The following is a 23,541-nucleotide window of genomic DNA, read 5'->3' on the forward strand; positions in this document are numbered from 1 at the left end:
CCAAGTGGTAGGTTTGTGAGAGGTCATTGTATTTTTTCTTTTTATTATTCCAAAGGTTTGGTGGTGGTACTGCAATTTGAACTCAGAACCTTGTACATACTGGGCAGGTGCTCTACCACCAGAGTGACACCCAGAGATCTTTTTGCGTCTTTAGCTATTTTTCAAATAAAGTCTCATGTTCTTTTTTCTTTTTCTCTTCCTTTCTTTTTTTTCTTGCGGAGCTAGGATTTTAAACTCAGGACCTTGCATTTGCCAGGCAGGCATTCTACAACTTGAACCTCATACTTTTTGCCAGGGGCTAGCCTCTAATTTCAATCCTCCAAACTATGCCTCCAAAATAGTTGGGATTACAGGTATTCACTGCCATACCAGACAATTTATCCAAAGATTTGCAATTATATGTAGTAACAATGAGTTGGAAAATCTATAGCCTGACCCTGTGCCTAGCCTGTAAGACTCAATCAGCCCTGGCTTCCTCCCTAAGTCCAGCTCTGCCCAGTGGAGCTATCTGTGTGTCGGTGATGACGGATGTGTATTGTTAGTACTGCTTATTGCAGCGTGTGTGTGTGTGTGTGTGTGTGTGTGTGTGTGACCCAAGTCTCATGAATGCCAGGCAAGTGCTCTGCCATGCAATTCCATCCTCAGTGGGGAATGAATTATTAACTTCACTTGATTTTTCTTAGGTTGAAATAGCCATGGGTAGCCACTGGCTATAATATTGGACAGTACATCTTTAGATGCCCAGTACTCCCTGGGCAGTGTTGGTCAGTGGAGGAGCTGGGCTTCCTCAGAGCATCTCTGACAGCTTGACGTGCAGATGGGGAAGGAAGGTATAGTCAGAACTGCTGCCCACCTAGCCCCCATGCTCCCCAACATCAGGCACCCTTTCCCACCAAGATTCTGGATCCCTCCTTTCAGAACAGTGCTGGGAGAGGCAGTGGTTACCTAAAGCAAATGCTCCTAATGTAAGCTCACCAGCACAAGCAGACGAGGGGGATGGGGCGGGGGGATGGGGGGAGTATCATGTCTCAGCTCAGAAGGATGATGAAGTTACCTGCAGGATCTTTCTGCTAGCCTGGAGAGGGGCCAGGCAAGCTGACTCAGGACTCTAGTGCTAGCTGCCACACTCACAGCTTTTAGGGGTACCTCAGGTACTATAAGAGACTGGAAACTGTCCAGTGGGGACAGTTTGGAATTGCTTCATAGCACACAAGAATACTTTAGAGGAATTTGGAAAGAATCAACCAGCTTAATTGATATTGATTAGCACCCATATCAGCCTCTGACTATGGCACATACAAAGAAGGGGTGTGCTGGCATGGTGGGGTCTAGTGAAGCCAGTGGGCAGACAAAGCCTTTGCTCTACCCCAAGAAAGAGCTAGGCCACTCCATGTAGAGGCATGGGCCATGGGGGCAGGGTGCAACATGGGAATTTAGAGCAACTCATCCTGATGTTGGTTCAGGGACGGGCCCAGGTAGGATAGCATATGAGGCAGGAGAAAAATTCTTAGACCACAGGGCTGACATGATGGTCAGACTAGGGCCTTCTTTCTTCCCCCAACACATGCTGTATGGTTCCTGTGTGTGGTTCACAGCATAGGTATCTAGTCCTCCTCTTGGTCTACAGGCAGACACGGAACCTGTACACACACATGCACAGACACGCACATTCACAGACACACACATGCACAAATCAGGCTCTGGGGAAAGGCCTTCAGTGTGCAGACAGGTGTGACGCCTCCCCCCACCCCCTGGCAGGAGTACATGCACATGATGGGGCTCAGCAGCTGGCTACACTGGACTGCATGGTTCCTCATGTTCTTCCTCTTCCTCCTCATCGCAGTCTCCTTCATGACCCTTCTCCTCTGCATCAAGGTGAGTGTGACTTCCATGGGGCTCTGATGGGAGGAGAGCACGGGGCTCTGATGGGAGGAGGGCACAGAGAACACTGTACCCAGGCAGAGCATGTCTCACAGCTCCTGACCTCAGGTCTTTCCCCAGAGGACTACAGGGCTTCCTACTGGCTGAGATGAGGGCCAGCTCCCAATTTCAGCAGTGCCCCTGTGACCTAGACACTTAGGTTACTCCTGATCCATTCCCAGCTTCCCTGGCCTAACCCCCCGTTGGGTTCGGGTCTATCCATCCTACAGGTGAAAAAGGACATAGCGGTGCTCTCAAACAGTGACCCTTCCCTGGTGCTGGTCTTCCTGTTGTGCTTCGCCATCTCCTCCATCTCCTTCAGCTTCATGGTCAGCACCTTCTTCAATAAAGGTAAGGCTTCTCTCAGGCTGAAGGACTGTGGGGTGATCATAGCTTAGGAAAGTGAGACAGTTCATGCAAGATGAAGGGGTCAAAGGGCATCTATATTAGTGCCCCAGAGATTGAGTTGCCAGAAAAGAGGACCTGGGAGGTTGGAACTGTACATAGTAGTTTATACCAGTGAGGGACAGGCTTTGAGGAACCTAGCACAGGCCTGTGACAAAGCCTCACAAATTCTCCCAGGAAGGAGCTGGAAGGAGAACAGAAAGTACATGGTGTGGGCCAGGGAGGAGTTGGGATGGTTAGAGCACAGGGAGCTGGTAGAAGGCAAGTGTGGATGCTGGGTGGAATGCTAAGACTAGCCAAAGAAAAGGCTCATTCATTCGCTCACCTGTGATCACTGTCACCTTTGGGATTATTTCTGCATTTTGTGTGTTCTACTTACTATTGTTTCCCAGGACTAATGTTTTCTCATTTGCTACCTTATGTTGGATTGACAGTTTTGTTGGGTTCTTCTACCTCTGATAGTTTCAAAAATATCAATCATGTTTCCTTTCTTCTTAGTGATTCATCTTAGTGTTGAGCTTAAATGGTTACCTTTCAAGTCTTCCAAAAAGTTAAGTTAGTCAACATAACTAGGATCAATCTGTACCTCACAGGGTGTTTACTAACTTCCCAGGCTTCTAAAAGAGAGAAGAACAGACATATAGAGAGACAGGCATCGAGGGAGGGAGAAAGGGAGAGAGAAAAGGAAGGAGAAAGAATTTCCTTAATGTGACAGTAAAAATACTACTTTTATTAAATCTTAATTTCTGAGCATACTTCAAAAAATCTTTTGTGCTAGGTTTTGAACTCAGGGCATCATACATCCTAGCACTCCACCTCTCAGCTACATACTCAGCCCCTGCATAGACTCCTTCAAATATTCTGCAGAGGAAAGGGGATGTATATGTAAGGTACCTCACTGCATATTAAATATGATTCTCTTCAGGAACAGCACATGGACATCTGCTTGAGTTGTCAACTAGATTTTTGTTTGAAGGACTGGCTGTCAGGCTACTGTTATTTGCACTTGTTGATTTGATAGGCATTCTTTCAAATCTGAGCCTATCTTTTTTTTTTCATGTAAAACCTCTGATAATATCTGATACTCCTAATAGATTAAGTGAAACAAAAAAATCCCTGATAATTTTACTAACTCAACTCTATTATGAGTATGACAGTTTCCCCAACACTTAAGAGTTTCCCATGGGACTGATAGAATATTAACTAATGTGGCCTTTTTGATGTTGTGTAATAAAATGTGTCAATGAAAGATAAAATAAGAAATAATTTCCAAACAATGAATGCATTATGTTACAAAATCAAGGAAGAGGACAATCCATTCAAAGTACAAGATAATCCAACAGCTCTGCTCTTTCCTTTTCTCTCTTACTCTCTCTTGCTCCCTTTCTCTCTTTTTCTCTTCTTCCTTCCCCTCTGTCTCTCCATGCCTCCATATTATGTGGGCTGGCCGTTTGCTCTCCCCCTAATAAACTCTTTCTCCTGAAAAAAAAAAAAAAATCCAACAGCTCTTCAGAGGACAGAGTGAAATGTCCATTGGTTGGTTTGCCTGCACATGTAGTATGGTATCAGAAATATCTACCAATGTCTTTAAAGACTAACACAATACCCAACTACACAGCTCCTTGAAGCCACATTCTCTTCTTACTCGTCAACCAAGCAACAGGGCACAGAGTGGGAATGCAGAGGCAGCTAGGAACACTCGGCTGTCATCTGTGAGGTTACACATCCCAGAGATTGCAAACCCCTAAAGCCATGCCACTCTCCCCACTGCATTGTGGAAATGCAGCTATTTTTCATAACAAAATTTGTGTTAGCTTATCAATGGTTATTATAGAATTTTTTTTTTTAGTGGGGAGTTGTTTTGTTTGGGCCATAACTGGGGACTGAACTCAGAATATTGTGCTTGGAGACAAGTGCTTCATCTCTTGAACTGGTCCCCCAACCCTTTTTGCTTTAGTTATTTTTCAGATGGGGTTTTGAATTTTTACCTGGGGATGGTCTCTCAGCATAATTCTCCTGCCTCTGTGTCCTGCAGACACAGACATGTACCACTATGCCTGTTTATTGGTTGAGATGAGGATCTTGCCTCCACCTCCTCCATAGCTGGGATTATAGGTGCACCTAGCCCATGAAGGAATCTTTTTTTTTTTTTTTTTGGCCAGTCCTGGGCCTTCAAGTCCAGGCCTGAGCACTGCTCCTGGCTTTTTTTTTTTTTTTGCTCAAGGCTAGCACTCTGCCACTTGAGCCACAGCGCCACTTCTGGCCATTTTCTTTATATGTGGTGCTAGGGAATCGAACCCAGGGCTTTGTGTATACATGGCAAGCACTCTTGCCACTAGGCCATATTCCCAGCCCCCATGAAGGAATCTTAATGCCAAAAGACCTGAGCACTGCCAGCATGAACTGATACCACCCTGTTCTTCCCCTTCCCCATCCTGCCACGTGCCAAGCTGCTTGCTTGTCTCTGTTGGGTCTTGCTCACATGACACTGTATGTTGTACTTCCTACTTGAAAAAGGACAGTCCTAGGGAACTCTAGACTCCAGGCTCCAGGAAGGGTACAGGGTTGTCCTGTTCTGTGGTGCCATCTCCTACCTGGAAAGAGTAGGTTCTCAGTGAGTATCTGATGGGTAGATGAATGAAAAAATGAGAGTGGTCAGGCAAAGCAGGTGAGGAGACTTAGGGTGAGATGTCAAGGAAAAGGCTGTAGGGGGATCTGCAGTGGGGAGTTGAGAACTCTGCACTAGGTGCTATCCCCAAGGTACCTGTACAGTAAGAAGTAAAGAGCTGTGGGCTGAGCCAAGAGTACCCCCAGTGCTGAGACTCAGGTGGGGCTCAGCCTCTTCTCTGACCACTGCCACACAGCACCTGCCTGCTGGCAAGTTTGCAGCACACCCCCATATGTGCCCTCTCTCCCCACAGCCAACATAGCGGCAGCCGTGGGTGGCTTCCTGTACTTCTTCACCTACATCCCTTACTTCTTTGTGGCTCCACGCTACAACTGGATGACACTGAGCCAGAAGCTCCTATCCTGTCTTCTGTCCAATGTTGCCACAGCGATGGGAGCCCAGCTCATAGGAAAATTTGAAGCCAAAGGTAAGTTGTCCTCTCACACTGCTCTTGCCAAGCCCTGTCAACTGGCAAGCATCTCACAAGAAGTACCTCTAAGAGTGGCAGCCAAGCACATAGGGGCACCTCCAGCATGGGCTTCATGGGAAGACAAGCACTGGCATTGTATAAAGTACCAGCTCAACCCCCAAGCTATTGAGGAGCAGGCTGTGAGGTGACAGGAGTGATGAGGGACATAGGCCAAATACCACCAAAGGTGAAAATGCCCAGAGTCATTGCCATAGCAGCTGCTTCTGTCTGTGGCACTTATCTCACTAGCCTTTAAGCTCTTCCTGCTTCTTGAGACACTAAGAATAATTATACCAGAGACCTCAAAGTGAGCAGGTATTGACTTCTGTTGCTCCCAGCTCCTGATAAAGAATTGGGTCAGCTAGGTGCCAGTGGCTCACACCTATAATCCTAGTTACTCAGGAGGTTGAGATCTGAGGATTGCAGTTCGAATCCAGCCCAGGCGGGAAACTCCATGAGACTCTTATCTCCAATAAACTATTCCAAAAAGCCAGAAGTGGCACTGTGGCTCATAGAGAGCAAAAGAAGCTGGATAGCACCCAGGCACAGAGTTTAAGCCCCAGGACTGGCAAAAAAAAAAAAAAAAAAAAGAACCAGAAAACTGGAAGTGGAGTTACAGAGCAAAGTGGTAGAACACTCTACTTGAGCCGAAAAGCTCAGAGATAGCCCTCAGGCCCTGAGAAACCCTACAACCAACCAAAAAAAGAAAAAGAAAGAAAAGAATTGGGTCAACTCCTCCTGCAGTAATTGGAGATGAGGGCAAGGAGACCCCAGAAAGAAACAAGTGATAGTCCAAGGAAATTTTTTCTGAATTTTAAAATGTCATGGAGGACAAACAAGCATTTCTTTACACTGACTGGTATGTGAGCTCCCATTTTGCAAGGTTTAGCCACATTTCACTGGAGCCAAATTAACTCCTTTTTTGATGGGAAATCTCCAGGACAGACCACTTTCCTCATAGGACAAGGCCCTGGTTCATTTCTGAATGGCTCTCATCCCTCTCAGTAGATCTTTGGAGGGGCAAATGGCCGTGGGTTGGGACCCAGCTCTACTTCTCTCTCCCCTAGCAGGAGAGGTGAGGATGAGGGGCTATGTGTCCAGTTCCTGTGGTGGATATTCACTAGCCACCGTCCTGGGCTTTTGCATGTTGTTCTAGCTCTCCTGGAAGGAATGACATGGTGTGCACTCTACCTTCTGAAGGACTGGCCCAGATCTCAGCCTATCCCTGCCCAACTGTTCTCTTTAGACCAGATATTTCCATTTCTCCCAGCTGTGTGCCTTACTCTGTTTGTGCTGCTATCCCCTAACACGTAGGCTAGGTCATCTATGAGGAACTGAGACATTTCTCGGGTTCTGGAAGCTTAGAAGTACAAATCAAGGCACCAGCAGGTTTGGTAGGGGCCCAGTGTCAGCTTTCAGAGTGGCACCTTAGTTGCTCCTCACAGAGTAGAAATACAAAGGGAGCAAACCCACACCAGCAGGCCCTCCACTCCCAACACTCCTGCCCAGGGGTCTTGATTTTCCACCATGGACTCTGGGGAACATTCAAACCATAGCATCATTGTGTAATTTCTTTTGGCATAGTTTCCAAATGTGTAGGTTTGTGGAAGAAAGTAGATGAGTGGCCACAATGTAGACTTGTCTTTAATTATAACTTTTTTCTTCAGTTGGCAGTTTTCCAGCACTTTAGCTTTGTAGTATTTGTTTTCATGTTTAGTAGCCTGTTGATAGAATGCAGGCTTTGGGGGGGGGAAAACCCCACTTTCTTTTAGTTTAAATAAGTAGGTTTACTGACAATTTCATAAATAATCTAAAGAAAAATCTCAAGATTTCTAAACAAAATGTTCAAATGGTATTCACATTGAAAAAAAATCTCTCAACAAAACAAAGCCACAGTTGGAGAGCAGGCCTTTCCATCCAGGGCCCTCTAGCCGGCACAAGATGGCTGGGCTCCCAGGTCCAGGAGTGTCTGCACTGTGTCACCAGCAAACCATGAGGACTATTACACAGGCTTCCTATCTGTCTGAGGTGTCTCAATTTTACATTCACATTAGTTCATGTTGGATATATGTGTGTATAATGTATATATACACACGCTGTAAAGAAGTGTATATGTATACGCATATTTGTCTATGTATGCACATATGTGTTGTCTTTGTGTACATCTCTAGGCAGATGTATGTGTCTGTATGCATGTGCTCATCAGAAGTGAAATGCAAGCCCATTTTAAGAATTTTGTAACTTACTGATTTTGTAACCTGCCGTTGTCAAAGACTTGAAGAAAGTTATCAAACCAGTTGTAAAGCTAAGAAGGGAACAGTCACACTGCCTCCACAAGGACAATGCAATGTGAACACAGGCACATGTGCTACCTGGGTTGTTTTCCTGGCATGTTCCTCAGGTACAGGCATCCAGTGGCGAGACCTCCTGAGTCCCGTCAATGTGGACGACGACTTCTGCTTCGGGCAAGTGCTGGGGATGCTACTACTGGATTCTGTGTTCTATGGCATGGTGACCTGGTATGTGGAGGCTGTCTTTCCTGGCCAGTTTGGTGTGCCACAGCCCTGGTACTTCTTCCTCATGGTAAGCACTCACCCAGGGACCCTACCACACAGCACCTGTATAAACCCGATATAGAACAGACCCTGTTCTGTGCTTCAGTATTCTGAGAACCCTTGGCTTAGTTTGAGAGAGATGAAGACCCACTCCCAGGATCTGAAATGAAGGGTACATAGAGGAGGAAGCTCCTACCCCTTTTCTACCAGACCAGCATATGCATCCTCTGCTGCCATTCCCCCCAACCTGCTGCCTCCTTGCTCATGGGAAATCTTACTAGAGTTTCTGCCTACAGGACAATTCAGAATTTTTAAAAGTGATAATTTTGCTGGAATATGCAGCTCTTCCTACTGCCTGTGCTTCGGTAGACCTGTCCTGCTCTGCCTGTGCCTCCATAGACCTGTCCTGCTCTGCCTGTGCCTCCATAGACCTGTCCTGCTCTGCCTGTGCCTCCATAGACCTGTCCTTCTCTGCCTGTGCCTCCATAGACCTGTCCTGCTCTGCCTGTGCCTCGGTAGACCTGTCCTGCTCTGCCTGTGCCTCCATAGACCTGTTCTGCTCTGCCTGTGCCTCTGTAGATCTATCCTGTGCCTTTATAGACCTCCTGTACCTCCATAGACCTTTCCTATGCCTCTATAGGCTTGTCCTGTGTCTCTGTAGGCCTGTCCTCTGCCTGTGCCTCCATAGATCTGTCCTGTGCCTCCATGGACCTGTCCTGTGCCTCCATAGACCTGTCCTGCTCTTGCTGTGCCTCTGTAGCCCTATCCTGTGCCTTTGTATGCCTGTCCTGTGCCAGTGCTGCCAAGTGGCTCTCCACACAGGCCCCAATGTTACATGGCTGCATTTACTTCATGACGCAACACATGGTTTTCACCAACCACAGTAAAGTAATAAAATGAAGCCAAGTTCCAGTGTCTCATACCTGTCATCCTCACTATTCAAGAAGCTGAGAGCTGCTGAGGGTCACAGTAAGCCTGAGCTAAAAAGTCTGTGAGACCTTTATCTCCACTTAAACAGCATTATGCCATGAGGAGAGCTGTTGTTCATATGATAGAGTGCCAGCCTTGAGGGATAGCTAAGGGACAGGGGCTGGGAATATGGCCTAGTGGCAAGAGTGCTTGCCTTGTATACATGAAGCCCTGGGTTCGATTCCTCAGCACCACATATATAGAAAATGGCCAGAAGTGGTGCTGTGGCTCAAGTGGCACTTGGCTAGCCTTGAGCAAAAAGAAGCCAGGGACAATGCTCAGGCCCTGAGTCCAAGCCCCAGGACTGGCCAAAAAAAAAAAAAGCTAAGGGACAGAGGTGAGTAGCATGGAAACGGCTCCTTTCCTCACTGGACCCAACTTTACTCTAGAGTGGAGTGTTTAGTAACTTCTCTTAATATTAAGCTTTATGGGTGACAGACTCCTTTTCTTCTCTATAACATCCATGTTGACATTCACAACAAGCCTGAGTTTCTGTTGTACCTATTTGCCAAATAGGAAAGCAAGGTTTAGCGCTTTCTCAGAGATGATCAAGTTAGGGGCTCTGCTGAAACACCCTGTAAGCAGTGTCCTCTCTACAGACATGTGTCTTAAAGGGTCAGAGGAATCCATACTGTAATGTGTATTTAGTGTGTTGGTGATGTCTGCATTATTGACCACAAAGTGAACTGACACAAGCACCTGTCTATTCCCCATGCCAGCCCTCCTACTGGTGCGGGAGCCCAAGAACAGTGGTTGGAAAAGAGGAAGAGGACAGTGACCCCGAGAAAGCTCTCAGAACTGAGTACTTCGAAGCAGAGCCAGAAGACCTAGTGGCCGGGATCAAGATCAAACATCTGTCCAAGGTGCCACCTCCCTGTAGAGAGAGGGCCGAAATCTGTGGGGGAAGGTGCTCCATCAGGTGCTGTCTCTGGACCATACTCCCTTCCTGTGTCCCATGCCCTCATCTGCTCCTGACTTGTCCTCCAGGGCAGGTCATTCAGCATCTGATCCAGTGCCTGGGAGGGCGCCAGACACACTGGCATCAGCCACAGTGCTGCCCTGATGTGCCTCTTGCCAGCTTTTCAGTATATGCTGAAACCTGAGACACTGGGGCCATGTTGTAGAGGGAAAGGAAGATCCCTGGGGGCTGTGGAAAGTTCAGGGTGGCCCTCTGCCTGGCCTGCAGGTCTTCCGAGTGGGAAATAAGGACAAGGCAGCTGTCAGAGACCTGAACTTGAACCTGTATGAGGGGCAGATCACCGTCCTGCTGGGCCACAATGGTGCAGGGAAGACTACCACACTTTCTATGCTCACAGGTGAGCCTATGGCTGACAGGCCCTCCCCTGGCACTGATCCACTAAATCCTGGGCCTCAGTGAATCCCAGCTGGAAGGGGTGAAGTTCTTATACTTAGGCCCCAGGACCCAGGGGAACATGTGCCAAGATCTCTTCTCAGCTCTGCTTGCAAATGCCTGAGCCTAATGGGACCTGCAGGCAAGCAAAGCTAATCCTCAGACACCGAGGAGTGGGCCCACCCATTCTGTCCCACATCCAACTCCAAGGCTGTGCCTTATTTTCCCTCAGCACTGAATCACCTGTGGTAGCAGAGGCCCAGACCTAACATTCGGGTTTGTGAAAGCACCTATACATACTTGTACACACAAACATTGTGAGAGTACATTTCCTGTTTCTGCCTAGCTCGTATGCCCATTCCTCTTCTGTGCCTCTTCCTCCTCTGTCTCTCACTGTCTGGCCAGGCAGAAGTGAGGGGTGGGAGTTCCTGTTGCTCTTGTGGGTGGGATGAATCGTCAAGAGAAGGGAAGCAATTGACTAAGGAGAAGGTCATTCCACCTCATGCAGACAAGCTGGATTCTCATGCTGTGCTTGGGGGTCTTTTGTTTGGCTTCAGGTCTCTATCCTCCTACTAGTGGGCATGTGTACATCAACGGGTATGAAATCTCCCAAGACATGTCTCTAATTCGGAAGAGCTTGGGCCTGTGCCCCCAGCATGATATCCTGTTTGACAGCCTGACAGTTGCAGAACATCTCTACTTCTATGCTCAGGTGAGCCCCAGGGGTGAGTGGGTGCTGGTAATCCACTGCTGATGCATTTGGGTTTCTGAGGCCACCCAAGGACACCATTGGCCTTGTGGTAAAGCAGTCTGTTCTGAAGAGCTGTTGCCTAAAAGCTGGTATTTCAGTGGAAGAAGGGGCGCACAGAGCCAACATCACTAGGGGAAGATATCTCTTAGGCCAGGGAGCTAGGCTCCCATGCACAGTGGCCTCACCTTCCCACCCCATTCTCCGCCATTACAGCTGAAAGGCCTGTCACCTCAGAAGTGTCCAGAAGAAGTCAAGCACATGCTATATGTCCTTGGTATGGAGGACAAGCGGAGCTTGAGGTGCAAGTACCTGAGTGGAGGGATGAAGCGCAAGCTCTCCATCGGCATCGCCCTCATAGCAGGTTCCAAGGTACTGGGCAGCAGCACCCCACATCCTGATGCCACTAGGCCATGTTCCCCACATACAGTGGACACGTGTTTGGGCACTAGAACTCCAGGTAGCTTAGCAAGCCTCCAGAACAGCCAGCCTAGGCCTGGGAAGTGGCTCTGCCATTGACACAAGGCTTTGCCTCTGCCATCCAGTTGTTGATTCTGGACGAGCCCACCTCGGGCATGGATGCCATCTCCAGGAGGGCCATCTGGGACCTTCTTCAGCAGCAGAAGAGTGACCGCACCATCCTACTGACCACGCACTTCATGGACGAGGCTGACCTGCTGGGGGACCGCATTGCCATCATGGCCAAAGGGGAGCTGCAGTGCTGTGGGTCGTCTCTGTTCCTCAAGCAGAAATATGGTGAGTGGTGGGCAGCAGGTGAGCAGATTGACCTCCATCCTATGTCAGGGTCAACGCCATTGCTGGCTGTGCTGAGGGGCACTGCCCACTGTTAGCCTTTGTGAAGGGCCTTGGCATGGGTGGGAAGGGACCTCCTCTAGACTTCCTGTCTTCTCACCCCATGTGAGAATGAGGGAGGATAGTGGGACAGGACATTGTGAGTGGTGGTCTCCTGTTCTGCTTTCAAGAGCTGTTGTTTCTTGGCAGGCTACTTATGCTCGCTAGCATTTCGACTCCCAACAAGAGTGTCACATAAGGCTGGAGGCACAGCTCAAGTGGTAGAGCATCAGTCACACAAGCAAAAGTATAAACAAACACAGTAGCTCACGCCTATAATTCCAGCTACTTGGGGAATGGAGATGGGGATTAAAGGTCAAGGGATTGTTGCTCCTGTTGCTCTCCTTGCTGGTGGCTGCACCCCTGGGAAGGCTCTGGCTTCAAGCAGATGTTCCTGGTAGGCTTCCCCCGCTAGGACATCGGGGGATCCTAGAACATCATGAAGGAGTCCTGAGATGCACCTGCTCGGGCTCTCTAGCCCCTCTTCTGTGAGCCAGCCTGGCAAGAATAGTAGGAGAAGTTGAGGGAAAGCCAGAAGATATCACCCCTGGCTCTTGTGTTCCAGGTGCTGGCTACCATATGACCCTGGTGAAAGAACCACATTGTAATCCCGAAGCCATCTCCCAGCTGGTACGCCGCCATGTCCCCAACGCCACATTGGAGAGCCACGCTGGGGCTGAGCTGTCCTTTATTCTTCCTAAGGAGAGCACACACAGGTATGTACCCTGCAGAGCATACAGATGTGGATGTGAGAAGGCTAGCTATGAGATTTCTAGGAGGCCTCCGTGCTCTATTACCCCTGCATCTACTCTGGCTTAGCCAGTGAGTACCACTCAGCCCCTGGGCCAGGACATCAGCCCCTAGGAACTCTGGCCCGGTGCAAGGTGCCTATTCTTCCCAGTGGAGCTAGGAGGGAGATCTGTGCTTGCCTGCCATTCATACCTGGCACATAGTCCCCTCCTAACACTAGGTTAAACACATGGCAGCTGCTGCATTCAGAATTATCTGTGGAGCTGGTAACTAGTTTTCACACACAAATTGTGGGCATGCACAACAGACACCATCTCAGGATGTAGTCCCAACAGTGAGGCAATTAATACCCAATTTCTTTCCAGAAGGATGCTTAGCTTCCCTTCCTTGTCTGCAAGATAGGACAGTGTTTAATTCACTGTAGCAGCTTTGAGTGAAAAAAATATATATCTTCTACTGAATTCTATTGAATTCTTCTATTGAGTGGGTGGCCTTTCTCTGGTTCTTGCCAGCAGGGGGCAGGATGAGTCCACATAGTCTTTAGAGTCACTGGATCCCCATTATTGTCTTTTGCTCATTTATGGACCACTTTTTATATTCATATCAGCCATTTTTGTTGCAGTTTCCTCTCATTTTGTTGTGTTTGGTTTCTGTAGGACTTTTTCCATATGGATTTCACATTTTAAAATGTCGTATCTTTCCTAATTTCTTCTCAGAAAATATTTCCCTGCCCTGTGACAAAATGAATTTTCACCAGTTCCTTTGTGTTCTGTGATTTCATGTATTCAAGCCTAAGTACTCATAGCTAAAAATAAAAGAAATCTTTCTTCCCCTTGGTGTTGCTACAAACCCAAATTTTATGTGTGTGTGTGTGTGTGTGTGTGTGTGTGTCCTAAAACAAGAGTGCACGCCTAGCAAACATGAAATCCTGCAAACCCAGTACTGACAAAACAAAAATCTTAAAAAAAACAAACAAAACAAAAAACTAAGCTGGGCTCTAGTGGCTCATGCCTGTAATCCTAGCTACTCAGGAGGCTAACATTAGAGCATTACGGTTCAAAGCCAGCTCAAGCAGGCCAAAGTCTATGAGCCTCCTACCTCCAATAAACTACTCAAAAAAAAAAAAAAAGCCAGAAGTGGTAGTGTGGCTTAAGTGGTAGAGTGCTAGACTTGATCACAAAGAGGCTCATAGACCGTGCCCAGGTGGGCACTGACTTCAAGCCCCAGGACCAGCAAAAAAAAAACACCCCAAAACACCAAATCATATGAACCCAAGTTTTGGGTGTTTTGTTTTGTTAACAGCATTGTGGACTGGCGGGAGGGGGGGGGGGGTAGTCCAGATGTAGAGCGCTTGCCTGAGTTTGATCTCCAAACACTGGGAAAAAAAATAAGGAAAATCAAATAATGACATTACAAGAAATTTCCTATACTCTGTTCCTACTTATTCTACCCGATGATTATTTAGAAATGAACTATCTAGAAGGTGTCTGAGAAGCACCTCATCACTCTGAGTCCTTTCTTTTTTCCCTTTCTTTTTTCAGGTTTGAAAGTCTCTTTGCTAAACTGGAAAAGAAGCAGAAGGAATTGGGCATTGCCAGCTTTGGGGCCTCTGTTACTACTATGGAAGAGGTCTTCCTCCGGTCAGTAGACATGAGTTCCTGTCAGCAGTACAGCAGTCAGCAGCATGGCAGTATGGCAGTATAGCAGTCAGCTTGATTCTGCTCTCCAGCCCTATCTGAGGGTAGAGGGGGCTCTACAGTGGGGATAGGGCAGGGGCACCATTGGCCCCAAGTTTGCATGTCTGCACACTTGGAAAACTGCAGCCTACATGTGAGATACCTGTGTGGGCTTGCCAGGTCCCTCCTGAGAGCACGTGGGTCACGAGTAGGCTGCTTATCCTGAGAGCCTAATGGAATGATTGCCAAGTTAGTGTATCACTGCTTCCGAGCCTCTGACCCAAGCCCTCTTCCCCCACCTGGGAGCTGGGTTATGACAGCACCTTTGTGCTTTGGTGCAGGGTCGGTAAGCTAGTGGACACCAGCATGGACATTCAAGCCATCCAGCTTCCTGCCCTGCAGTACCAGCACGAGAGGCGGGCAAGTGACTGGGCGGTGGACAGCAACCTGTGTGGGGTGATGGACCCCACCGATGGCATTGGTGCCCTCATCGAGGAGGACCACACCATGGTCAAGCTCAACACCGGGGTGCGTGTGTGGGCAGGGGCGACTAGGCCAGCGTAGGGAGAGCAGACAACCCCTGGGCCCTTGTGGTGGAGCTGCTGATACATGGCAGAGCACTCAGTTCACTGCACAGAAGCAACTGCACACAGTTGCTTAACGGAGCAATTGAAATGGTCTAACTAAGGCAGAACATTTCCTTTTAACACTGACAGTGCCCTATTTGGACAGCCTGCCCTGGGCCCACTTCTGTGCCAACCTGGTTTTACAGCAATTTGCGATGGACAACAGGGATGACCTTGCTCCAAATTTATAAACAAGAAAGAGGCCTGAGCCAATCAGATGGTCAGGATGTGGAGAACTAGGACCTGAGGCCCCTGAGGCTCTCTACCTTTACAGGGCCAAGAAGGGAAGATGTTGGGGAATGAGGGAAGGCCAGTGTCCAGAGCAGTGAGTGGGAAGGTTTGGCTGTTGACATATGTGTGAGCTCTGGGACAGAGTCTCCTCATGATGGTATCTCCAGCAGGAGGCAGAGGGAAGGCGGGGGACCTCAGCTGGGTAAAACAGTACCTGCCATGCCTCATGGCTGTGAGACGCACTCCCACCTCCCCCCACGAGTCCATGAAGTGGTGACCGGGAAGAAGGCCTCCGCTGTATCCTCCTGTGGCTTTCCACGAGCCCCACCCATGGCTCTTGGGTTGCTCCTGATGTGGCCACCTGAGGGAAAGTCAGCATGGAGGCAGCACCTGCCATGGGGCCAGATGCCAGCTCCCGTGCCACCTGCCTCTCCTCTGCCACAGCTTGCCCTCCACTGCCAGCAGCTGTGGGCCATGTTCCTGAAGAAGGCTGCATACAGTTGGCGAGAGTGGAAGATGCTGGCAGCCCAGGTCCTGGTCCCCCTGACCTGCATCACCCTGGCCCTCCTGGCCATCACCTACTCCACAGAGGTCTTTGACGATCCCCTCCTGAAGCTGAGTCTGGGCGAGTATGGCAAAACCGTCGTGCCCTTCTCAGTCCCCGGTACCTCCCACTTGGATCAACAACTGTCGGAGCTCTTGAGAGACATGCTGCAGGCTGAGGGCCAGGAGCCCCGCGAGGTGCTAGGTAAGGGCCAGCTGAGTCATGGGGCCCGGTGAAACTGGTTTCTCCCTGCATTAGCACCAGCCTCTGGGTGGGTAGACCTTAGCTGCCCCCTAGGACAGCTTTGTTGTTGTTTTGTTTTTTTTTTTTTTTTTTTTGGCCAGTCCTGGGCCTTGGACGCAGGGCCTGAGCACTGTCGCTGGCTTCCTTTTTTGCTCACTCTGCCACTTGAGCCACAACGCCGCTTCTGGCCGTTTTCTGTATATGTGGTGCTGGGGAATCGAACCTAGGGCCTCATGTATCCGAGGCAGGCACTCTTGCCACTAGGCTATATCCCCAGCCCCCCTAGGGGGGCTTTGAATCCTGGCTTTGCCGCTCTGTTCACCATCACCATCAAACATCTTTGGACCTTGCCAGATGTCCCCTGGGCAGAACTAATGGCGCCCTCAGAGGAACTGCCTCAGGAACAACAGAGTCACAGGCGCCTCATTGTTCTTCAAGACCTTTTATAAGGAAAACACAAAAGTTCTGCAGTCCTTACCTTGTCTTTGTTTATAGAGTATGCTGATCACAGTATATCTGTGTCATGTGACATATTTTCTAAGTTTGAAACTTAAAACTGTCTAATGGCTATCAATGTTGTAGCAGGCCTAGAACAGCCACGTTCTGGTTAAACAGAGTGTGCTAATTGATTTTCTCATCCCATCTCCTCACCTGCAGCCTGAGGTTTGGTATACTGAATGATAATAAGATTTTGGCAGAACTGAGAAAAGCTTAAGTGTATGGCTGCTGGAAGCCTTCCAGCACTGTAGAGGGCACTGCTGGCTAGGCAGGAGACTTCACAGCCCAGGGTCCTGGTTCATCCATGCCTATGGTCAGTCCTTGGTGAGCATCATGGTGGTGAGAACCCTTGCTTGTCCCCCCTGACAATCCCTGCTATTACTCCCCAGGTGACTTGGAAGAGTTCCTGGTTTTCCGAGCTTCAGTGGAGGGAGGTGGCTTTAATGAGCGATGCCTGGTGGCAACATCCTTCAAAGATGAGGGAGGACAGACAGTCGTCACTGCCTTGTTCAACAACCAGGCATACCACTCTCCAGCTACCGCCCTAGCCGTTGTGGACAACCTTCTGTTCAAGCTGCTGTGCGGCCCTCGGGCCTCCATTGAAGTCTCCAACTATCCCCAGCCCCGGAATGCCCTGCAGGTTGCCAAGGACCAATTTAGCGAGTATGTGTACAGCCCACCCTCCTACCCAGTCCAAGCAGAATGTCCCTCTGGTGCTACCAATTCTTGGTGTGCCTTGAGCCCCACATCCTTCAACTTTGCCTTTTCTGTGACCAAAAACTCATCCCAGGATTCCTGGTCCTGTGTCCTTGCCAAGGAGTTTCTGAGCACCTGGTTGGTGGGTGGCTCTGCCTTCGCTTCCCAGCAGAGGCCCCAGCAGCCCAGGGTCTGGGGCCAGGCTGTGCTGGGAGCTAAGAAACAGCAAGTGCACCCACAGGAGTCCCAAGGGTCAGTTGAAGGAACTCAGGCTTATTAATGTGACAGTGTACCAGGCAGGAAGAGGCTGATCTAATAGTTCTGGGCTATATCATTTGCCACAAATAGTTCACCTACTCACAACATACCTTTGAATACTTGCTGGCATACTCAGAGATGGCACCTACACTTCTGATTAATGGGTACTACCTATACCCATTAATTAGCAGTAACTCCCCATCTCCTAAACTGCCAGCCCTGGGCAGCTATTGATCTGCTTTATCTCTGTGGCATCCTAGACATTACATAGAAATGGAATCATGCAATATGTGACCTTTTGTGCCTAGCTGCTTTCATTTAGTATGGTCTTTTTTAAAATTTGCCCATGTTCTGGCATTGTTACTTCCTTCCTTTTCTTTTTCCTTTTTTCCCTTTTATTTCTCCTTCCCCTTCTTCCTCCTTCATTGTTCTTCCTCCTCCTCCTTCTCTTCCTCTTTCTTCTTCCATTCCTCCTCCTCCTCTTTCATCTCTGCTTGTCATCCTCCATTCCCTTCTCATTTTGCCGAACAGTATCCCATGTCCCAACATGGTTTGTTGAGTTGGCCAGGAGATTTTGAAGCACCAAAGCAATGGCATCAGAATCTATTTCTAGAAGATGTTGCTGGCAGCTGGATGTAGAATACTAAGTAAGATCTAGTAGCTACTTCAGTGATCCAGGGACGTGACAGTGGGATCTGTCTAGAGATGGCACAGGAGGCAGGGCAGGGGCTCCCAAAGTGTCCACACACATGAGTGGCAGGCAGAGAGACAGGTGTTACAGGCCCTGAGTGCAGGAACGGGTATGGCTGAGGGGCTCATATAAAGAGCCTGGAGAGAGATTGCCACACTTGCTAGGTTGTTTGTTTTTTTGCCAGTCCTGGGGCTTGAACTCACCCTGAGCACTGTCCCTGGCTTCTTTTTGCTCAAGGTTAGCACTCTGCCAACTTGAGCCACAGAGCCACTTCTGGCATTTTCTATATATGTGGTTCTGAGGAATTTAACCTAGGGCTTCATGTATACGAGGCAAGCACTCTTGCCACTAGGCCATATTCCCAGCCCATCCCTTGCTGGTTTGAGACAGGAAGTCCAAAGGAGGTGCTGTCCTCAGGGAGTTGTGCTGCCCCCCTCCCACTCTGTGGCTCCCTGGTCCCCTTGAGGGATATGAACACCGCACTGCACATTTGGATGGTGAAGACCAAGGGCCCCACTTTCCTGCTGCTAGACACACTGTCCTCTGCTCTCCCCAGGGGCCGAAAAGGATTCGACATCGCCCTCAATTTGCTCTTCGCCATGGCATTTCTGGCCAGCACATTTTCCATCCTAGCAGTCAGTGAGAGGGCTGTCCAGGCCAAGCATGTCCAGTTTGTGAGTGGTGCCCATGTCGCTACTTTCTGGCTCTCTGCTCTGCTCTGGGATCTCATCTCCTTCCTCGTCCCTGCTCTGCTGCTGCTGGTAAGTGCCGGGTGGTGCTGGACCAGGCCCCGCAGACCACAGGGGCCTCATGGGGGGGGGTGCTCTAGTGTAGAACCAGAACCAGCAGGGAAGTCCATCTGGCAGCTCAATTCCAATTTGGGAGGATGCTGGAAACCCCTGGTGTCTCCTACCTTATCCTGTTTACACCACTGTGGCTGCCCCATGTTAGGGAAGCAGGTCCGGGGCCAGGCATCACAGTTCTAGCTCCTCAACCCAGGGGAAAAGAGGAAATTTCTGGCCCAAGGGCTGATGCAGTGAGGCTATGGGGCCTGAGATGGCTGATTGGCCAGTACCTAAAGACCATTGAATCCTCCCCTTGGTCTCTCCTCCCCACGGGGAGCTACCCACTGAGATGTCCCTGTGTGTGATACTGCAGGTGGTGTTTCGAGCCTTTGATGTGCGTGCCTTCACACGAGATGGCCACATGGCTGATATGCTGCTTCTGTTGCTGCTGTACGGCTGGGCCATCATCCCCTTCATGTACCTCATGAGTTTCTTCTTCTCAAGCGCATCCACAGCCTACACCAGGCTGACCATATTCAACATCCTGTCGGGCATCGTCACCTTCATCATGGTCACTATCATGCGCATCCCAGGTGGGAGTTCAGAGACCGCCCCCTCCCCACTGCTACCCACAGAGCCAACTACAGTCATGGGAGGGTCAGCAGCATCCCCCACCAGAGGAGGGGCCACCCTGACCTACCCAATACGGGTGGGTCCTGTCCATGGAGGGGCTTGATCTGTGGGAATACCTAGGACCTACCCATGCCCACAGTTGGGTCCATCTGTCCTCAGGAAAGTGTGGTAGGTATGTCCTCTGGCACTAACAAGTCTATACCTCCTCCTCACTACAGCGGTAAAGTTAGAAGAACTTTCCAGAACCCTGGATCGTGTGTTTCTGGTGTTGCCCAACCACTGCTTGGGCATGGCAGTCAGTAGCTTCTATGAGAACTATGAAACACGCCAGTACTGCACCTCCTCAGAAGTTGCCTCCCACTACTGCAAGAAGTACAGTGAGTGTCCAGCTCCCCTTCCTCTCAGCTTTCACCCCAGGCAGCCAGAGTATCCCTAAGACTTGCCTAGGGACCCAAGGGGTAAATAGTGTCTGTTTTCTGTTACCAATAGCACAGTGCCAGAAACTAGATAAGTTATGAAACAAGCTTACTGTGGCCTGAAACCCTTTGAGCAGAAGGGCCCATGTCTGGTGACATTATCTTGCTGGCAGAGACCCAAGGCCATCAAGAGGCATCACATGCCTGAGATGGGATCATAAGCTGTGTGTCTGTCCTCTTACCTCTCTTCCTCTCAAAAACTATCAGGATTCAGTCCTGGGGCTCTTTCCTGTTACCATACCTAGTCTTAACCACCTCCCTACAGCCCCACCTCTGCATACAACCATTGGATTAAGTTTCCACCCTCTTAATTCCTCACAATAGAGATCACATTCCAACACATCCACTTTGTGAGACTCTCAAACCATCAGAATGCTCCTCCATGTTCTGAGTGCTCAGAGACTTTCCTGCATTGCTCTCCTGCCCCACACCTGCCCCTCACTGCTGCCTGTACACACATTCTGGGCCTGCCTCTGCTTCTGCTCTTTCCACCTGTCTGATGACCTTTTGCCTGTAAAACAGAAGACCTCAGACTGCAGCTTAGCCAACAAACACAAAAACTCTCATGAGGCTTCCCACCTGACATCCACAGTCCAGGAATGGGCAGGGGCGTGTGCCCTCCCAGCTGCTTCTCTCAGCTTCTCCTGGATCCAGTGATTTTTCTTGTGTTGTAGCTCTACAAGTCCATCTCTGCCTCTGTCTACACAGCTTCTTCCCCTGTATCTGGGTCTCTTGCCTTTCTGTTATTAGATATAAGGCCCAAGCTAAATACAGTATCTTACAATAAGGCTTATTGTAATGGGGCCCTAAGGGGGGATCCCCCATCCCCTCCAAGAGTCCACTACTCAGAGACAGTCTCAAGTAAAAAGATGGATTTATTGGGGAAGTAAAAAATATACTGATCAGCCAAGGTCACGGCCCAGACTCAGAGCTGAAACAGTGACCATAAAAAGCAAGCTGGCCAATGAGGTTACAACACTTACAGAGCAGGCCAAGTCACATGCAGGTGGCCAATGGAGTTTCAATCTGCCTCATAGCAACAGTTTGAACCAACCTATCATTTTAGTTAGACTAGGCATACGGATTTAGCGGGCTCACATGATGCAGGTGGATATGCCTACTCATGGGAGGGCACAGGTTTAACCTTGCACTACTCAGGTGGTCAAGCAGTTTACACAATCTTATCAAGGGGAACTTCCCTGGATTAGGCAAGGGAGATCTTAGTGAAGATGGAGTCAGCTTCTGCTCTCTTTAATCTGAGATGGAGTCAATCTGACACCCCTCAACAGTCAATGATGGCCCTGGCCAGATCTGACCTCTATATTACACCTATAACTAATTAGACTTTCAGAACCCCCATTTCTGAACAGAGCCTTGTCCACAGGTTGGGGTTTATTAGCCCTTGGACCTATCTTTGTGAGATCTTTCTGTGCCCGGCGCCTCTCTTTCAAATACATCAGATGGCCGCTCAGTAGCCATCTCTGCAGAGCCCTCCACGCCCTCCAGCTGTCTCTTCTCTGCTTCTACTGAGCATTACTGCAGGCATGGACTTGTGGTTGCTCGTCATGTGCCTATTGCCTCCCTAAAGCACTGGTACCTGGAGTGGGGACAACAGGTGGGGTTCGATGTCTTCACATCCCAGCACGGACTCTAACTCAAGGTAGCAAATGTGAGTGGCAGTCCTTGTCACAGGCACATGAGGGGCACATCATTCAGCAAAGTGAAGCACCTGGGCCTCCCATGTGGCATTGACAAACCCAGGACACACCCTTCAGAAGAAGAGGGTACAGTCTCCATGGAGGACCCAGGGAGTGAGGGCAGGATTGGGACCTAGGAAGGGAGGGAGTGCTTGGCCAAATGCCCAGCCTGCTCCTTGCTCTACACAGACATCCAGTACCAGGAAAACTTCTATGCATGGAGCACCCCAGGGGTGGGCAGGTTTGTGACCTCCATGGCTGCCTCGGGATGTGCCTACCTCAGCCTGCTCTTCCTCATTGAGACCAACCTGCTGTGGAGACTGAGGACCTTTATCTGTGCCTTTCAGAGGAGGTGGACCCTGGTGAGTGGCTCCTGGACAGCTTGGGAACACTGACCCCCATGCTCCCCACACTTCTGCTTGGGCCCAGGACAATAAAGGCCTTTTTTTTTTTTTTGGCCAGTCCTGGGCCTTGGACTCAGGGCCTGAGCACTGTCCCTGGCTTCTTCCCGCTCAAGGCTAGCACTCTGCCACCTGAGCCACAGCGCCCTTCTGGCCATTTTCCATATATGTGGTGCTGGGGAATCGAACCTAGAGCTTCATGTGTAGGAGGCAAGCACTCTTGCCACTAGGCCATATTCCCAGCCCAATAAAGGACTTCTATCTCAGCCTAGGGTGGCAGCTCATATGCCCTAGTTCTAGGGCCTTGAACACTTTAGTCCCATCAGAAGTCCCATGTCAGTCCTGGTCCTGCACTTCCTTCCACGGGGTGGGGTTCACACGCAAGGTCTCTGTCTGGAACAATTAGGCAGAATTGCATAGCCGGACTTCAGTGCTTCCTGAGGACCAGGATGTGGCAGATGAGAGGAACCGAGTCCTAGCCCCTAGCTTGGACTCCCTGCTTGACACACCCCTGATCATCAAGGAGATTTCTAAGGTAAGACATGGGTATTAACCTCCACCTGGACATGTAGCTAGTGTTGGGGTGCAGGAGCTTGGCAGGGGCTGAGGCCAAGGTGCTTAGCCTGATTCCAGGACTCTTCATTTTGTGCTCTCCACCCTGGGCACCCTGCAGGTGTATGACCAGCGGGCACCGCTCCTCGCTGTGGACAGGATCTCCCTTGCTGTCCAGAAAGGGGAGTGCTTTGGCCTTCTGGGTTTCAATGGAGCTGGGAAGACCACCACATTCAAAATGCTGACAGGGGAGGAGACCATCACCTCAGGGGATGCCTTTGTCGGAGGCCACAGCATCAGCTCGGACATCAAGCAGGTGGGTGCTGCAGGCTGGCCCTGATAGACTGGGACCAAAAAGGGGGCCTGTCCTGGAGACAGGATGGACTGGTCTCTGGATCACAGTGGGCAGACACATTTTGCATACCACAAAAAGAAGTGATGAAGCTAGATCTGAGCAGGTGAGGAAAGAGATGGGGGCCAAAGAGGCATGGCTACTGCCAACCTAGCCTCCTATGCTCAGAGATCACTGTGTCCAGGATTCATGGATGTGGGATGGAGGTCCTGAAGTATGAAGGCAGCAGAATGAGAAACCCAGGACTTGCTCACAGACTTCCCTGAATTGGACTGAATCCTATGAAGTAATAGGCCAGGGGCAGCCCTCTTGCTCTAGCCCCCTGGGGACACACAGAAGACCCCCACCTCCCCATAGCAATCAGAGCAAGGAAAAGGAAAAGGAGAGAGCCTGAGTGTAAAAAGTGGCCAGAGGGTCTCCTGAGCTGGTGGGTTGTGGTGTCACCAGGGACTAGAGTGCAGGCTTTCTGGAGGAAGGGTTCACCAAGATCTCTCA

General features: G+C 49.7%; 1 protein-coding gene across 6 annotated transcripts in view; it reads left to right on the plus strand.

Moving 5' to 3' along the window:
• LOC125340644 (phospholipid-transporting ATPase ABCA3) overlaps nt 1-23,541 on the plus strand; it is a 44,485-nt gene that overhangs the window by 16,672 nt on the left and 4,272 nt on the right. For 5 of the 6 annotated variants that reach the window (XM_048332397.1, XM_048332396.1, XM_048332398.1 and 2 more), the window contains 20 exons: nt 1,759-1,875; nt 2,151-2,271; nt 5,247-5,420; nt 7,864-8,045; nt 9,706-9,849; nt 10,173-10,302; nt 10,895-11,049; nt 11,302-11,457; nt 11,631-11,841; nt 12,503-12,653; nt 14,229-14,327; nt 14,705-14,891; nt 15,665-15,968; nt 16,895-17,168; nt 18,707-18,911; nt 19,309-19,528; nt 19,787-19,945; nt 21,931-22,103; nt 22,549-22,677; nt 22,816-23,010. In XM_048332397.1, coding sequence (XP_048188354.1) covers nt 1,759-1,875; nt 2,151-2,271; nt 5,247-5,420; nt 7,864-8,045; nt 9,706-9,849; nt 10,173-10,302; nt 10,895-11,049; nt 11,302-11,457; nt 11,631-11,841; nt 12,503-12,653; nt 14,229-14,327; nt 14,705-14,891; nt 15,665-15,968; nt 16,895-17,168; nt 18,707-18,911; nt 19,309-19,528; nt 19,787-19,945; nt 21,931-22,103; nt 22,549-22,677; nt 22,816-23,010 — 3,486 coding nt within the window. The remainder of the gene's footprint in view (nt 1-1,758; nt 1,876-2,150; nt 2,272-5,246; nt 5,421-7,863; nt 8,046-9,705; nt 9,850-10,172; nt 10,303-10,894; nt 11,050-11,301; nt 11,458-11,630; nt 11,842-12,502; nt 12,654-14,228; nt 14,328-14,704; nt 14,892-15,664; nt 15,969-16,894; nt 17,169-18,706; nt 18,912-19,308; nt 19,529-19,786; nt 19,946-21,930; nt 22,104-22,548; nt 22,678-22,815; nt 23,011-23,541) is intronic. The other variant, XM_048332400.1, reaches the window with a different exon arrangement.

This window comes from Perognathus longimembris, chromosome 23 (genome assembly GCF_023159225.1).
Source record: "Perognathus longimembris pacificus isolate PPM17 chromosome 23, ASM2315922v1, whole genome shotgun sequence".
Classification (NCBI taxonomy): domain Eukaryota; kingdom Metazoa; phylum Chordata; class Mammalia; order Rodentia; family Heteromyidae; genus Perognathus; species Perognathus longimembris.